This window comes from Ambystoma mexicanum, chromosome 8 (genome assembly GCF_040938575.1).
Source record: "Ambystoma mexicanum isolate Mex_15411 chromosome 8, UKY_AmexF1_1, whole genome shotgun sequence".
NCBI classification, from domain to species: domain Eukaryota; kingdom Metazoa; phylum Chordata; class Amphibia; order Caudata; family Ambystomatidae; genus Ambystoma; species Ambystoma mexicanum.
In genome coordinates, this window is record NC_090929.1 from 542,627,423 (window position 1) to 542,645,009 (window position 17,587).

The window sequence follows — 17,587 nt, forward strand, 5'->3', positions numbered from 1 at the left end:
TGTGTCAGATACGAATCCTATGTTTCTCACTTTCTCGACTCATGATAGCAATGTTCCACTTTCAGGGGCCGTATAGATTGAATTATACCTAAAGTGGTTGAGCTGACATTAAGCATATCGTTTTAAATAATGCTCAATGACAAACCTTTCTCACAGCCAGACAATGATATCTAGCATGCCTGAACAAATTAATTTGTTCAGGTTTAGAATTTGAAATCTAGTTTCCTGTGAGTTGAGTGACAGTTTGTTGTCATGACATTTTGTGAAAGACTTCCGTTAGGGATACAAAATTAAAAAAGAAGCCAGAGGGAACTACAGAGAAGACAATTTAGGTATTCCCCACTCATCTGCCATTGCTGCGGCCAAATCTGGCCTATCCTCAAGACGGCTGTCTGTCTGCTAAGACATCCATGAGATGGAGTATCCGGTCAGTACATACCATGCCTTAAAAAAAACCATCAGAATGCAGTGATTCATTGTATCAAATGTAACAGACAAGCCTAATAGAACTGGAACTATGCAGAGTTTATTCAACCTTTTTTAAATGAATGTAATTAGTTCCAGTATGATGCATTATTTGTGAAGTGTAGTGGAGGACACTGGTGTTGGACCATCCAACAATCAATAGGACCTCAAGTATGTTTAGAGTTCTTCCGTAAGGAGTAGCTGAATTGCCATAACTTTAAAAGTATTCAGAGTATAGACTGCTAGTGTCAGAGATCCCAAGCTGTCCATTCTTCTCATTAGTAGTGTACATTCTGACAATTTACATAATTCTGGCACACTTCCTCAGCAAACGACTGATCATTTTTAGGAGCAAGGGAGAGAACAATACTGTGGTGCTCTTTATAGTTGGTTTCTAAAGATTTGTCCCAATGAACGGTTGAACCTTTAGCATGTATATCAATGTTTGCACTCACAGTCCCTCAGGCAAGTAGAAAGTAGGTAAAGACTGTACATTTATTGAACTTTTAAAATGCTCGCTTTGGAATACTGTGTACCAGGGAGCAACATGGGTCCACAGTACGCCAACTCTGTGTTGGTGACACGGCTGCATGGCTCCACCAAATGTTTTTAATTGAGATGGGTGAATTCTATTGTCAGAGTGGGATGATTGCAATATTGAAAGATGGAGACCTTTGACAATCAATCAGTTGCTTTTAACTGGGAAATGTTGGTCCAAGTGCAGTTACCCTTTAAAATGCATTGGGCTGACATGCAATGATTTTGTAGAGCCATAGCATTGGAATACCTGTTTTGGAATAAGTGTAAGTCAATGTAAAGGACTTTCAGTGGAGTCGTTTTTAAAACTGGGAGACGTGCCATTCGCTCAGCAAGCCAATGAAGAAGGATGGGCATCGGTCTAGCCCGGAGTGACAAAACCCTAAAGAATGGGACAAGATTTGTCACAGCACATTGGCAGGGAGAATAATATTCAGGTGGTGAGAATTACGCAATTATATTTCTATGAAATTAAAAGTCCTGCTGTTTGTTTAGAGAATTGTTGGTCTGGATTTCTAAAGTCTGGCCTGGTGGACAGGGATTAGGCAGGCAACCTAGTTATAGTGAACAGGGACAACTGTGGGAGCTGTAGCCAAACCGATGAAGATAGCACGGAGAGTGGTCAAGGCTAAGTATCGTGAGTGAGTGAGTGAGTGAGTGAGTGAGTGAGTGAGTGAGTGAGGCAAAGGGTCCACAAGGAGTTCAACACAGCGAGTAATCAAGGATTACACTTAGACAGATAAGTACAAAAATACTCTATTAATGGCCAAAGAACACACTCTGGAAAAGGTAATAACATCACACAATACTAAATAGTAAAAATACATATATAGAATACAGTAAGTTAGTGTACAACATTCAGCCCCCTAGGGCCCCCAATACATGAAAGGGAAGGTAAGTAAATTGTTATTACACCAACACTCCACCGGAATATCAGCCCCAACTTGCAAAGTCCATTCCTAAATTGTATGGGGCCTTGTGCCCAAAAGTTCAAAGTTTGCAATAGTTTTAGGGAGTTGGAAAAAGTTAGGAGGACTAATTCTGGTGAATTAAACTGTTCCCAGCTTTCAGCAACACGCTTTGCCAAAGCCAAACAATGGTAAACGTTTTTAAAACTCAGCAAACTATTAAAGGATGGACATAGGGGAGCAGGTAAATATTGCTACAACTTTCCACCCGTACTCTGGTATTTCTCCAAATTCGGCATCTCGGTGCGTTGCCGGAGGTCGGTTTTCCTACCCAGGAGCTGCATGTGCAAGAAGACTTCAGGTCGAGTACAAAAGCTTGGTCCAACCTCTTCTTGACGAACAATGCAGCTGGCACTGATGCAGGACTTTTCTATACGGTCAACCAGATACGAGAACGACTGTATCAAGGATGGTCACTGCTGCATGGCGACAGCCGGAGACACAAATGCTGTGGTTGAAGTCGGTCCTCGATCTCGGGCCCCGTTGATACTAGGACACCAAAATTGTCCATGAAGGACTCTTGCAGGACAAGTTGAGCTGAAGACACGTCGAGTTTTGGGATGAAACTCGGAATGAGGTTGTTTCCACCGCGGTAGCCCAATTTGTAGCTTGTCAGTCCACTGGATGGTCCAGAAACACTTCTGAGGCTTTCAGATTGCTGGGTTACCAGAAGACGGCGAGAATGGTTGTTCCCACCACTTCTACAGGTTGAAGCACAGATGAAGGTCTTCTAAGATCACCAACCAGACAGGGCTCCACTGGGACTGCAGCAAAAGTTGGTTGCCAGGACATCACAGGATCGGTCCATGGGTCTTCCGAAGTCTTCACGGCTGTGCAGGATACTTTGCTCCTCACAGGCTCTCCGGGGAATGGCGGGCAAAAAAGGAATTTCCTGACCTGGCAAGGCAGGAAGAAGGCCAACAAACAAAACGGCCAAGTGAAAACCTCCTGGCACAGCCATATTTGGACACTAGCCACAGTTAATAGCCAAACGCAGTAAAGCTAAAGCAAAATACATCAAAAATAGTGGGAAAGAAACTGGTGTCACCAGCTGGTCTTTAGGCACATTTAAAAGTAATCAAAATTCCCTTTGAGTGTAATCTGGGGTCATGCAAAAGAAGATACATTGTGCAATGTTAAAAAGTTACCCAAAATAGTTAACAAGTAAAATTAAAAGTGAAACAGTCTCCCAGTACTGATAGCTTTAAGGACTAGTCAGTTTACCCATAACATAGCCGTAAGGACTAGTCAGTTTCCCCAAATCCTATGAGCAAAAGGTCAGTGGAGTAAAGCTGAAGGCTTCACTTCACTGCAGAAACTCAAGACACAGTGCAATAACAAAAGCAAAAATGTGGGGGGTCCATAAAATATGGATGCAAAGTTGCTCCAAGAGAAAACGTTACTAACATTGATGCACCACCTCAGGTTGTTCAGTTGCACATCATCTGAAGTATTGGTCATGTCAAATGTTGCAACTGAATAGTGTTCATAATTGTGCAGGCCCCATCCTTTCACTCCTTTCAGAAGCAAGACCGGATGACCACATTCTCAGTTTTAGCACAACAGATCAAACCTACCACCTTGACCTTAAAGCTCAATGCCTCTTCCTCACTCCTCCCACACCCACTACATTGAAGTGAGAATGAAACCGTCAGATATCCTCAAACTGCAGATTATTGCATGGAAGTGTGATCTTGAAACGTGATTTTGTTATTTTGATAGTGTTTGTATTTTATTTTCAATTTTTCTCAGCATATTTTAAGTACTTAATTGTGCTATCCAAGTCATACGACATACATTACTTACTGTAATAGCATTTGTGATGATTGTATCCGCTTAGATTCACATGCTGTGCATATAGTCAGACATCTAGTGGTAATCGCAAGATGTATTGCATCTTTCTTTCGAGGATCGAAAGGGGACGTCGACATGGGCGTGCCTGTAACACTATACCTAACGTGACATGTAGTGTACCCAAAATCCCATCGTGGTCCCTCTGATCGCGTTTTCTCTGCCGTAAGGGAGCCTATGACTATCGTGAGTGAGTACAGAGAGAGAAAGATGTAAGATGTCTATGTTCCTTCTACTCCAAGAGGGGAGGAAGGCTGAGCGCATGTGGATCTAAGCAGATACAATCATCAGAAATGCTATTACGGTAATGCTTGTCTTCTGATGCTTGCTAATCTGCTTAGAATCACATGCTGTGCATAGACTAGCGAGCAGTACCCAGATATGGTGGTGGGATGTGTGAAGGAACAGTAGCAAAGAGATGTCTTAGCACCACTTGCCCCACCTGAGAATCGGACCTAGAGTGTCTATCTAGGCAGTAATGTTATGTAAAAGTGTGTACAGAACTCCAGAGTTCTGCTTTACAAATGAACTCAAGAGGAACATTTGAAATGAATGCTATGGAAGCCCCAGTGCCCAGAGGAGAGTGTGCTCAAGGCTTGAAGGGTAGATCTCTCTCGGCAAGTGCATAGCACAGTGTGATGCAGTTTACGATCCACTTTGAAATGGCTGATTTAGAGACAAGGTCCCTTCTCTACCAGCTGCCACTAAAACAAAAAATGGGTTTGTCTTTCTTAGTGGTTTAGTTTTTTCCAGCTAGTATATCAGTGCTCTCCTCACATCAAGTGTGTGGAGGCTTCTTTCTGCCACGTTAGTGGGGTTCTTGAAGAAGGTGGGTAGTTCTATTGATTGGTTCACATGAAACTTTGAAATAAATGTAGGCGCAAACCGTGGGTGAGTGCGCAAGACCACATTAGCTTTGTGAATCGTGACAAATGGGTCTTGAACTGAAAGGGTCTGCAGTTCACGAACTCTCCTTTATTGCTGTAACTGCCACCAGGAAAGCAGTCTTGTAAGTAAATGCCTTAAGGCTAGCCTTATGCATCGGTTCAAAGGGAGGTCCCTTTAGTCTAGTTAGTACAACATTCAGGTCCCATCCGGGAGCTGGGTTGGAGAAAGGGGGATGAAGTCTTTTAACCCCCTCCATAAAAGCCTTGATTACTGGTATTTTCCACCACAAAACCTTCTCCTGGGATGTGGTGCAAGCTGAAAGTTCAGCTAAGTGTACCTTTAGGGAATTAAAAACTAAACCGGCGTCTAGTAGGCGAGTCAGGTACAGGAGAATATCTGTTGGAGAGCAGTCAATAGGATTGATGATCTTGGTATTGCACCAGATGATGAAGCGTTTCCATTTATTGGAGTAGCAATGTCTGGTGTTGGATTTTTGAGCTTCCCTAAGTATGTCCATGCATCTCTGAGGGAGGTGGAGGTGTCCAAACTCTGACTATAGGAGCCAGGCTGCTAAATTGAGAATTTGCGAGCATGGGTAATGTGTCTCTCCCCTGTCTTGCGACAGCATGCTGTACGGGCATGGCAGTTTCATCGCAGGTGCAACCGACATTGCCATTAGGTGAGAGAACCAAGGTTGGCAGGCCCACATCGGGGCCAACAGAATCATCGTGACCGATTTCTGGTGCATCTTGTGCACTATCTTGTTGAGTAGGGGAGTCAGGGGGACGAGCGGGAAAGCGTAGACAAATATCCCTAACCAGATTATACAGAGCCGTTCCCCTTGGATCGGTTCTGTGGCTATCTGGAGACATAATCTGGGCATTGAGCGTTCTCCAGAGTTGCAAACAGGTCGATCTTTGGGAAGCCCCAGTTTGCGAAGACATTGAACAGAATGTCTTTGTGTAACTTCCATTCGTACTCTACGGTAGTGGGAAATCTCTGCTGAGCACGCCCGCCAGATGATTGAGTTCCCCTGGAACGTGTTGTGACGGGAGTAACATCTTGTGTTTGAGAGCCCACTTCCAAATCTTCTGGGACAGTTTGGATAGCCCTAGAGAGTGAGTGCCCCCTTGTTTGTTTAGTTAATACATGGCCATGGTACTGTCTGCGAGTGTCTAGGACGGTCTTCCCCTGGTGGTCTGTTTGGAATGCCTTCAGGGCCTTGAATACTGCTAGCAGTTCCAACAGGTTTATGTGGTTGCCTGCTACCGCTGGGGACCACATGCTGTGTGCCGTCTGGTGAAGGAGGTGAGGCCCCCCACACCCTGTCAGAGATGGATCCGTGGTGAGAGTGGCTTCTACTGCGGGGGTGCTGAAGGTTTTCCCATACAAGAGGTTCTCCCTTGACCACCACTGCAGAGACTGAACGAGGGCTGCCAAGACAACCACTAGATCGTCCCATTGTCCGCTGGCCTGACACCACCACCTGCACTCCATTTATTGGAGTGGCAATGCTTGGTGTTGGGTTTTTGAGCTTCCCTAAGTATGTCCATGCATCTCTGTGGGAGGTGGAGGTGTCCGAACTCATGACTATAGGAGCCAGGCTGCTAAGTTGAGAATTGCGAATTTGCGAGCATGGGTGAAGTGTCTCTCCCCTGTCTTGCGACAGCATGCTGTACGGGCATGGCAGTTTCATCGCGGGTGCGACCGACATTGCCATTAGGTGAGAGAACCATAGTTGGCAGGCCCACATCGGGGCCAACAGAATCATCGTGACTGATTTCTGGTGCATCTTGTGCACTATCTTGTTGAGTAGGGGAGTCAGGGGGTCGAGGGGGAAGAGCAACTCTTGCATGGGGCGCATGCGAAGACGCGCGTGTGGAGCTAGATAATTGCAGGAGGCCAACATCCCCAATAGTTGCATGGCTTTGCATACAGTCAGCTCGCGATTGGCTACATAGTGAGGGATCTGGAACAGCATGTTTTGAACCCTCTCGTTGGAGGGAAAGACAAGCCTGTCTTTGGTCCGAATTAGAGCCCCCAGAAATTGCTCGACTTGGCTGGGGTTTAGGCTGGACTTTTTCTTGTTGACCGAGAACCCCAGACTGAAGGAGATCCACTGTCTTCTGAGTATTTGATAGGCATGTTCCGTACGAATCCCCCGTTATTAGCCAGTTGTCGAAGTAAGGATAGACTGGAATGGACTGCCTGCTCAGGTGAGCCGCTACTACGGCCAGTACCTTTGTAAACCCCCTTGGGGCTGAGGCAATGCCGTAGGGGAGAACTTTGAACTGACAGTACTTGTGCGCTATCATGAACCTTAGGTACTTTATGTGTGCTGGCAACATTGAAATATGAAAGTATGCATCTTTCATATCCACTATTGCCATGTAATCCCCCTGCATCAACAGAGGGATTACTTCCTGCAGTGTTGTCATTCTGAACTTTTGTGGCTTGAGAAAATTGTTTGCTTGGCGCAAGTCTAACACAGGGCGCATGGCGAGATCCTTTTTGGGTACAAGGAAGTATACTGAATAAATACCCTGCTTTACCCGATGAATGGGGACGACTTCTATGGCGCCTTTTTCTTGAAGGATCTGCACCTCTTCCAGTAGAATCTGCAGGTGGGCTGGCGATAGGCGTCAGTGTCTTGGTAGATGGTAACGAGGTGGCCGGTGGAACTCAATACAATAACCGTGTGCTACAGTGTGCTACAGTCTTGAGCAACCACTGGTCTGAAGTGACTCCCTCCCATGCTTGGAGAAAAGATGTTAAATGTCCCCTGACCGGGAAGGCAAGGGAGGGAACCCAAACTGGTGAATCATTTTTGGGCAGAGGCCGGGGAGCCCCTTGGAGTGGAGTTCCTACCCCTGCCTTTGCTCATTCGGTGACCTCGCTGCTGGTATTGACCGGTGGCAGCTTTGCCTGGTCCGGAGGTCCATGTTGAACCCCCTGTTCCATACGGATTATGTGGGGAACGGGAAAAAGACTGCCCCCGAAAGGAGCGGTGAGAGTTACCTCCCAGCTGTTGGTAGGATCGAGCAGTGATTTGATTAAGAGAATTGATAGTCTCGTGCTCCTTCTTTGCAGTTTCTAAGGCATCATCCACCGCTTTCCCAAACAAATTAGTATCTTCCACTGGTTTGTTTATTAGTGAGGCCTGGGTTTCCGGCTTAAACCCCGAGTTCTTGAGCCAGGCGTGCCTTTTAAGAAGAGTACCCTGAACCATAGTCCGCCCTGCCGTTTCAGCTGCATCCAACGTGTTCTTTAGGATGTCATGGTTGACCTGTTTCCCTTCCGAGACAACCGCCAGCAGGCGTGATCGTACCGGTTCTGGGACTTCTTGGAGGCCCTCCTCAAATAAGTTCCACTGTACGTCACTATAGCTTGCAAGAAGTGTAGTGTTATTAGCCATTCTCATGGAATATACAGCTTAAGTGCTGATGCGTTGTCCTAGGGCGTACAGCTTTTTAGAGTCCTTGTCGGGGGGCTGTTCTGAAGTGGACAATGGCACCCCGGCCCTCTTCCTGTTAGTAGTGACTACAAGGGAGTCCGGAGTGGCATGCCCCCGGGTGTATAATGGGTAAGAAGGGGAGGGGCGGAACAATTTTTCGACCCAAGGATTGGCGGCCCTTGTTAATGAAGAGGACAGCAAAGAAGGTGCAATGCGCTTTTTGATGGAACTCAGCAGGGGTATAGACTGACTTGCTGGTGGTTTCTCCTTCAGGATGTCCTCCACAAAGTCAGTATCTAGTGCGAATTCCTGCATGACAATCTGGAAATGATCTGCAGCCCTTTTCAGGATTGCATTAAATGCCATTTGGTCATCTACAAGTGGAGCTGGTCTCTGCAGAAGCGAGGAGGGAGGATCAAGACAAATCGCGTCTGTGTCAGGTGTATGAGTGGGGGAAGCCCAGGGTGCTTCCTCACCAGGCTGATCTTGGCTCCAATCTGGGTAAGGGTCAGATGTGTCCTGCCCAAAAGGATTGTATTGTGGATCGTAAAGATCCTCATAGACCTCTTCAGGTTCTGAGAACTGCAAAACCTCCAGAACCTGTGGGGTTTGGGTGGAGAGTTTTTGCTCTTTGGGGAAACTAGGGCAGGAATCCTCCCCCCTAGGTCTCTTAGGAGTGAAAAACCTGTCAGAGAAATCTACAAACTTTGATAGTTTGTTCATATAACTCTCAACCCTTAATCTGGTCCATTGGGATGAACCAGAGGGGTCAGGAGGAGGAAAAGGCTCTTCAGGAGAAAAGGGGTCCTCAGCAGGAAGGGCCTTGTCAGACAAAGCCTGAGAGAGGGAGTGACTGGGAGCCTTTTGAATACTCCTCTCGACAAGAGGATGAAACTTTTTGGCTAATTTGCTTCCTAAATGATGTTCGCAAGACTCTCGCGTAGCTCTGGCGGATTAGGAAGAGATTTCAATGCGCCTGTATGCGCCGTCGAGGCTTTGGGACCGCCGAAACTTTAGGTGTGGATGCGCTCTTATGCAGCGTGTCAAAGCTTGTGTCTTTTAACAGAGGTGCCCTTATGTTGGGAATGCCACGCATGCTGCGACGACGGATGCCTGGAGGGAGGCCGATCGTGAGGATCGGTAGGCACTGTCAAACACTTTGGCGGACCTGTTGACGCCTGTTGCCTCCTCGACGCATCTGCCAAGGGAGGCCGTGGGGTTGTGTGCTCATCTCTTTGTAGTGCGGGTGTGCCCCTGTCACCGAGGTGTGGTCTCCCCAAAAGCAGTGCTGGCGGCCTGCCTTTCGGGGTCAGGGACGGGCTACTGGGAACCGGGACAGGCAACTGGGAACTGGACGGTTCCGCAGAAAGGTCTATGGCCTCCAAATCGGAGCCATGGCTGCTGCTAAAATCCCAGTCACTCGAGGTGCCTGCGCCCACAAGGGGGGGGGGGGGGGACAACTCTCGGCCTGCTGCATGGTGTAGGCTGCCCACCGCTTTGTCGACCAATCTTTTAGCGTCTTTGGACAAAAACGTTGGCAACACTTGCAAGATCGCTCGTCGTGATCACGAGGTAGACACTTGTTACACTTTCGGCGAGTGTCCTTCCAAGGATACTTTCTATTAGAGGACGGAAAGAGACAGAGTCCTCTCCATAGTAGAGGTCAAGGGTGGCAGCCATACAAGAAGGGAAAAGAGAGGGGAAAAGGAAATGCATTCTTAAAGAATCAAACCTCCGGGCCCCACTCTCTCTACTGTATAGGCCTGGCCGGAAGGCCGAGTTCACGCGGCTGACAACGTCAACCGAAGCACCAGTCGCCGAAAGTCGTAGACGTCTCCGGTGCAGGGATCCACAACATCTGTCGAAGAAGGTCGAAGACTAAACGACCAACCGTCGTGGGACAACAATTTTGCAATAGATCTCTTACGAGCTCTGCATAAGGCGACCAGCTAACTGGGTGGAAAAAAACAATCTGAGGGACCTCGACACGCAAGGGATTTTGGGTAGACTACACGTCACGTTAGGGATAGTGTTACAGGCACGCCCATGTCGACGTCCCCTTTCGATCCTCGAAAGAAAGATGCAATACTCCGCGATTACCACTAGATGTCGGACTATATGCACAGCATGTGATTCTAAGCAGATTAACAAGCATCAGAAATACATTTATTTTGCCTATGGTAGTACCTAATTTTTAGTTTTAAATATAAAGCCACACACTATTATAGACCAGGTTTCAGTTAAACATGCTGTGTAAAATTAATTTCTAAGCATGTATCTGATAGCAAGTTGTTCCTGTGTGCCACATTTAATAAACTTAGGCCACAGAGTGACAAGTAGTTTTTGTTTACAGGACAAGTAGATTTGTCTACCATTTTGTACCCTGGACAAGTAGAAAATACTCCAACTATGCCAACAGTGAAATAGCTCACTAGGCTCAGCACGGAATCTGAAACCTGGAATTTGAATCCCTTTAGGACCACCTCAGTATCATCATACAGAGGTCAACAAAATGAGAACCACAGATAAGCAACAGTGACTGTCTATTCAAGCAATTATTCATTGGTGCTCGTGCAGCCTACAACATGAGCCATAGCTATAAATGTGCAATAAGCAAAGGATTGAAAGGTTGCATTTGGATGGTCAAAACATAAAATGCGTTTTATTTTTAGCAGTAGTGTATCGAAGATGTGGATTTGCCAGATGAAAAAGAATTGTACTGTCAACTGATAGTTCCAAAAGCCAGAGATATCACTTATCCATACCTGGTTATACAAATTGTATCGATTCACATAGTTTTTATGAAAAATCAGCTTCAGATACTGCCCCACAGCTTCCACATAGACAGATTTCAGTTCCCGAGCTTTGTATCCGGTCTTCTCATTGTCTGAAAGCGAGACATACCTGCAGGGAAAACAAATAGGAAGATGGGAGTATTTGAACACTTGAAAGATGAGCACATTAAAATATATGGTTTCAATGGATCAAATATAAATACTACCATGGATTCATGTTAAAAGGTTGGAGCCTGCTAAGGGCAATTAGCGTACAGGTTCCTTATTGAATACCATGAAACCATTGATTCGTGGTCTTGCAGTTCAAGCACTGGGCTCGGAATAAGGATTTCCAGCACATTCCTGCATTAACTGCAGGCTGCAGTGTATCTTTTTGCAGAAATGTATGTTATCGGTCTTTTATGCTCTGTAGATAACCACTGTAGTGATCTTGTAGTGATCTTAAAGAGCGGAGACTTGTTTGTGCAGTGTTTAATAATGACACTGTTCAGTTTTAATATCCATAGATGGGCAGTGAGAAAAAAAACAGGAAAAAAAATGTGCCTCCTAGCGCATCACTTCTGCACTTATGGAGCATAAGTCAGTGGGAAGACAACTGAGTTGCAATGTGGAAATATGGCACTGTGGTGTGAACTGCTTCTGTTCCTTAGACATTTTGATAACCCCAAAAAAGAATGGAAATGCATTTTGTATATTTCCCATGGCGTGCCGATTTTCAGAAATACTGCACGCAGGATTTCTGAAAATGTTTTCTTTCGCTATGCATTTACTGTTAAAGTTACAGTAGCACCCGAATCATTTTTTTAGCCAGTGAAAATGTTATGTAGGACACTCAGCTTATCAAATTTGGAGAATTGGGAATTGCGGTCCACAAAATCTATATTTCCAAAAAGTATTTCTGACTAATCTGGAAAATCAGTGGGAAGTGAACCTGCGCTGCAAAAATCAGTTAGTCTCAGTGATTGGGCTCAAACCTGTTCAGCAATTTCTGCCAGCCTCGTGCAATGAAGGCATATTTCTTTAAGACAATTAAAAGAACGTTTCTAGACCATAGTTTACAAGCACTAAGGTTACAATCCACTCAACCACCCCCAACTTACCCTAGTCTACGAAACCTCTCAGACTGATACGGTGCAAAATATTCTGGCAAGCTTTCTGCAACATAAAATTCAATCTTGGAAGAAATCATGTACTGGTGTGCAAGGAGTTGTAGTTTACGAATTCGGCTTCTCTCAATTAGTTGCAGGACGATTTCTTGAGGGTACTGGCAGAACCTGGAAGCAAGAGACAAACATGTTAATAAGCGTTCTAACTTATTGAAGTGCTTTTAAAGAATACAAATGTTCAATTTTAGTGACTTCGAAGCACCTCATGACCACAAAGAGGGAAGAGAGAGAGTTGCAGAAGTAGAACTACAAGAATAGAATATAGTGGTAGAGGGAGAGTGGAGAGGCTTCGTATTAAAAGGTGGGGATCACATTAGAAGGGGAGAGAGATTTTGAATGCACTTGTTAGAAGAATGACTGACTCACAAGACTGCTTGTTAGGGAGGTTTTTCCAGAGGTGGCAGTGACAAAAGGAGGTGTCAATCAAGTTAGTCCAAGCCTTTAATTGGTAGTTTGACCAAGCTGTCAGGGCTCCACTCTCAAGAGGGGATGGGCTGGTATCAAGGTACGCATAAGCCCCTACACATAGACAACAAAACACATCACACAACATGCCATAGAAGAACAAGTTACTTACCAACTGCAACGTTCTTTCGATTGGATGTTCCTCCCACGTATTCCTCATCTTAGATATATCCTTAGCGTTAGGTTTCGCCTCGGAATTTTTTTTCTCTCTCCAGCAGAGGGCACTCCACTCGAGGCCGCGGCATCGATGTCCCTCGGCGGCATCCATCGAGCACCGACGTCATCCCCCGTATAAGAGCCTCGAGCGTGCCCGCTGTCTTCAGTTCTGTTTTTTCGTATATTATCTTCCATGGATCTTGATAGTCAATGACATGCCTCTTTTGACCCAAGCCCTAAAAGAGTTTTGAGTCTAATTCACGTAAACTGTACTGTGGGGTTAAGATGGGAGGGTCGATGAGGAATACGTGGGAGGAACATCCAATCGAAAGAACGTTACAGTTGGTAAGTAACTTGTTCTTCGAATGGATTGTGTCCTCCCACGTATTCCTCATCTTAGATAGACTCCCAAAGCAGTTTTGTAATGGAGGTGGGAGTACAGTATATTTTTCTAATCATGTACAGAATGTAGTACAGATTTCGCAAACAGATCTCCTTGAGAAGAAGTCAAGTCCAATGCATAATGTTTTATAAAGGTATGCATACATGACCATGTGGCTGCTGCACAAATATCTTGCACAGGGACACCCCTTTTCAGTGCTGTTGAAGTTGCCATGTCCCTGGTCGAATGAGCTCTTAGTCCATCAGGTGGTTCTTTTCCCCCCAATCTGTAACATTCTGTTATGGCTAAAATTATCCATCTGGATAATGTTTGTTTTGTTACCGGAAGGCCCAGTTTAAGTCCAGTGTATCCCACGAAAAGTTGATCACACTGACGAATTTTTGCAAATCTTGAGATGTAAAAACTAAGAGCTCTCCTGGGATCTAGTCTATGAAGTCGTTTTTTTGAATATCAATACATACACAGTACTCATATATTTCAAGATTATATTGTACTATGGAAAAGATACATTGATGATATTTTGGTGGTTTGGAGTGGGCCCATTGAAACTTTTCAACAATTTACTGACTATCTGAATAACAATACATTTGGGATCGAATTCGTGGGACATATCAGCACCACCGGGCACATTACTCTGTCACGGCACAACCCACATCGGTTGTGATGAAGATTAAACTTTCAAAACTTTTATTTTTGTGTTAATTCAGATTAATACATTGCACAGGAAGTGTGCAAGAGTACTTTTCTATTGTATAATTGTTATGCTGGCAGCGCATCCATAATGTGGGAACACCCCATGTTCCATTTGTCTTTTTAAGTGGGTTTGAGGTGCCCGCTTTTCCCTCAGGGTGCTGCAGCCTAACCCTTCAGGTTCAATTAAGTTGACGCTGTAAAATCTAACTGCTCACGCGCTATTCACCTGGTACACCTCAGCTTTTTGTGTTGTTTTCCATATACCAGGTAGGGCGCAATTGAGCCTCATAGTGTATGATTTAATACTTACTTATCACGATGGCTGAATATTTAGCTAATCGGGAACGAGACAGGATAGCATTGTTCTCACCCAAGGGCACACTAGGTAATGCTTTTACGGGGAGTAGTCCACAGCCAGAAACCTTAGCCAATAAATTTGTCAAACTTGAACGCCTAGCCAAGAGAGAAACTAACAAGTATTGGGAAAAAGTTTCACTTGCTAACTATTTAGAGCATAATATGATACCTAGAGGACTGAGAATTCTGATTTTTCCTGATTTTACTAATGATGCTGATCAAGATCTAGCTCGTGAATGGGAAGAAAACCTTACGGGCAGTTCGGAGAAAATGTTGCAACTTCTGATCACACATGCTGAACGTGAACATGCAAGAGTCTCAACTCAAATTGAGTCTTTACATAAAGAAATTGAGTCAATGGGCAATTCAAAGGTAGTCAAAGACAAAAATTTTACTACTATGCATAAAATATTGAAGGATTATCAGGACGAGATCAAAATTCGCAAATTTCGCAAATTTTTCAGGGACGAGAGAGATTATAAGAATGATCGAGTGTATACGTTCCAAGCTAAGTTTGATAAACACAACATAGGTCCATCAGTCAAAACACCGACAGGAAGTCCAGCTTCCTCAGAGGCTGAATCTGAGGAAGAACCCGCGATCCTTACAGAAGGTGCAGTGGGAGAGAACCCTATCACCTCCTCAACTTATCGCAGGAGGGGTTTTATGGCAGAAATTAAAAGGTACAAGAAAGGAAATTTTTTGAACTATAATGCTCCCGCTAATAAACACGTTAGATTTACTGTCCCTTTAGGGCAAGCTATTACAACACCCAGCATATCATCAGAGGAAGAAGAGGAAGAGGATCTAGGGCAAGGTACAGGGCACACTGCAAACAAACGCCAAACCAGGGCCAGTCTCAGGAACCTTCAAGCAAAATCAATTCTGAAAACTTAGTACATAATCTTTCCTCTAGAGCTCTTACCACGGCTGAAGTGTCTCTTTTGAATAAAGGTCTTTCTTTTGCACCAAGTCGTCAACCTGACCTTATTGATTTTCAAATAGATCTGTTTAAGTTTGTACGGAAATTGAAGCTAAAAAAGTTTTTCCACACACAGGTCAAACAATACACACCGAGGAATATTCCCAGTTCCCCCAGTCATATCACGATATCAGACATTGAAGATACGGCATTATTGTTGTCCTTGTCAGAGGCTTCTGAACTCCAGAAAGGCCAATTAGAACAGGAATTAGGCATACAACAGTTACCACTTCAAATGGTAGAACATAAGAAGCCATCCAAATTCGTACCACCATCACATGATGAGAGTGTAATTGACACCTTTTATCAGGCTGTTTTACAAGATTTGCATTTCCTTATGGATCATCCCAAGAATAGATTGCGACACTATCATAATCTCTCTGAGGCAGAACAACAAGCTTTAACCACATTGATGTTAGATCCGGGTATAGTCATTAAGGAAGCCGACAAAGGCGGCAATATTGTTTTACTTAACAGAGATGATTATATTCAGATGGCTAATGATCATCTTGCTACTCCTGGTTGTTACCTATTATTGGCAGGGAATCCAACTCTCCAAACGGTGGCCAATCTGTCTGACCTTATTCAAAAATGGCACTCACGTGGCCTCATTACTGATGATGAAAAATGTTTTTTGCATCGGACGGCTCCAGTTATGCCGACAATGTACTTTTTACCTAAGATTCATAAAGAATATACTCAGCTACCACAAGTGAGACCGATTTTAAGCGGTTTAGGTTGGGCCACTGAAGGGCTTTCACAATACATCGATACCGCAATAAAAAGCCTGGTTGCCACACTGCCTGCCTATCTACGAGACACTACTCATACTCTACAGTTCTTAGCTTCCATTAAGTGGTTAGACCATTTTTCGTTAGTAACTTATGATGTTAAATCACTCTACACTGCTATTCAGCATCATTTGGCACTTGAAACTATTGACTTTTCCTTCAGAAATCATTCGGCGTCTCATGCTGACCATATATCAATGATCAAGGAATTCTTGGCTTTTACGCTTAAACATAACCAGTTTCTATTTAATGGTCAATATTACGCCCAAACTCGAGGAGTGGCCATGGGGGCCAAATATGCACCCTCCCTGGCCAATCTCTTCATGGGTTTTTTTGAATATCAATACATACACAGTACTCATATATTTCAAGATTATATTGTACTATGGAAAAGATACATTGATGATATTTTGGTGGTTTGGAGTGGGCCCATTGAAACTTTTCAACAATTTACTGACTATCTGAATAACAATACATTTGGGATCGAATTCGTGGGACATATCAGCACCACCGGGCACATTACTCTGTCACGGCACAACCCACATCGGTTGTGATGAAGATTAAACTTTCAAAACTTTTATTTTTGTGTTAATTCAGATTAATACATTGCACAGGAAGTGTACAAGAGTACTTTTCTATTGTATAATTGTTATGCTGGCAGCGCATCCATAATGTGGGAACACCCCATGTTCCATAAAACGTAGGTTAAGTTATTTTCTTTGACAGATGAAAGTCCGAAATAATCTTTGGCAAAAAAGAAGGTTTAACCCTAAGAACTACTTTGTCCTTATAAAAGATGGTGTGAGGAGGACCGCTCGAAAGCGCATGCAACTCACTTACTCTGCGGGCTGATGTCAATGCTACAAGGAGTATTGTTTTCAACGTAAGGAGCCTTAGTGGGCAAGAATGTAAAGGCTCAAATGGAGCACATGTGAGAAATTTTAGAACTAAGTTTAGATCCCACACTGGAACCTGGAAAGGTATTGGGGGCAAAACATTAAACTTTTTAGGAATTGAATTATCAAGGTTATTTTAAAGTAAGATTCTTCTTCGGAAGAGCGCTTAAAAGGTGGATAGCGCTGCTAAGTATCCCTTGATCGACCCAACCTGGAGCCCCAGATTGGCTAAATGTAACAGAAAAGATAAAATTGTGGGGATATTACATTGAAATGGGTCCACATTCTTTTCTCTGCACCAGCTACTGAACTTGTTCCAACGACACCGATACAGAGATTTGGTTGCTGGCCTTCTAGCCGAAAGCAAAATCTCTATCACATCATCTGGAAGATTCCAATCCTTGTATCTCAGCCTTTCAGAAGCCATGCGTGAAGGTTGAGTGTTTTGACCTCCGGATGGAGAACATGACCTTCCTGTCGCAAGAGAAGATCCTCTCTTCTTGGAAGACGTATTGGAGGGCAGATGGACATGTCAAGAAGATCCGGGTACCGCGTTCTCCTGGCCCAATCCGGAGCAATTAGGATCATGGTTTTCCCGAACTTCCTCAACCTCCTGATTACTTGAGGGATCACAGGGATTGGAGGAAACGCATACAGAAGTGGAAACTCCCATTCCACCACAAACGCGTCCCCTAGAGCGCCTCTCGGGGGAAATTCCCT

General features: G+C 44.5%; 1 protein-coding gene across 1 annotated transcript in view; it reads right to left on the reverse strand.

The window, feature by feature from the left end:
* The window catches only part of CEP104 (centrosomal protein 104), an 846,942-nt gene that overhangs the window by 734,782 nt on the left and 94,573 nt on the right, over positions 1–17,587 (reverse strand). Inside the window, exons 3-4 of the mRNA XM_069610252.1 lie at positions 12,059–12,232; positions 10,929–11,067 (exon numbers count right to left, since the gene is read on the reverse strand). Of these exons, the coding sequence (XP_069466353.1) occupies positions 10,929–11,067; positions 12,059–12,232 (313 nt within the window). The remainder of the gene's footprint in view (positions 1–10,928; positions 11,068–12,058; positions 12,233–17,587) is intronic.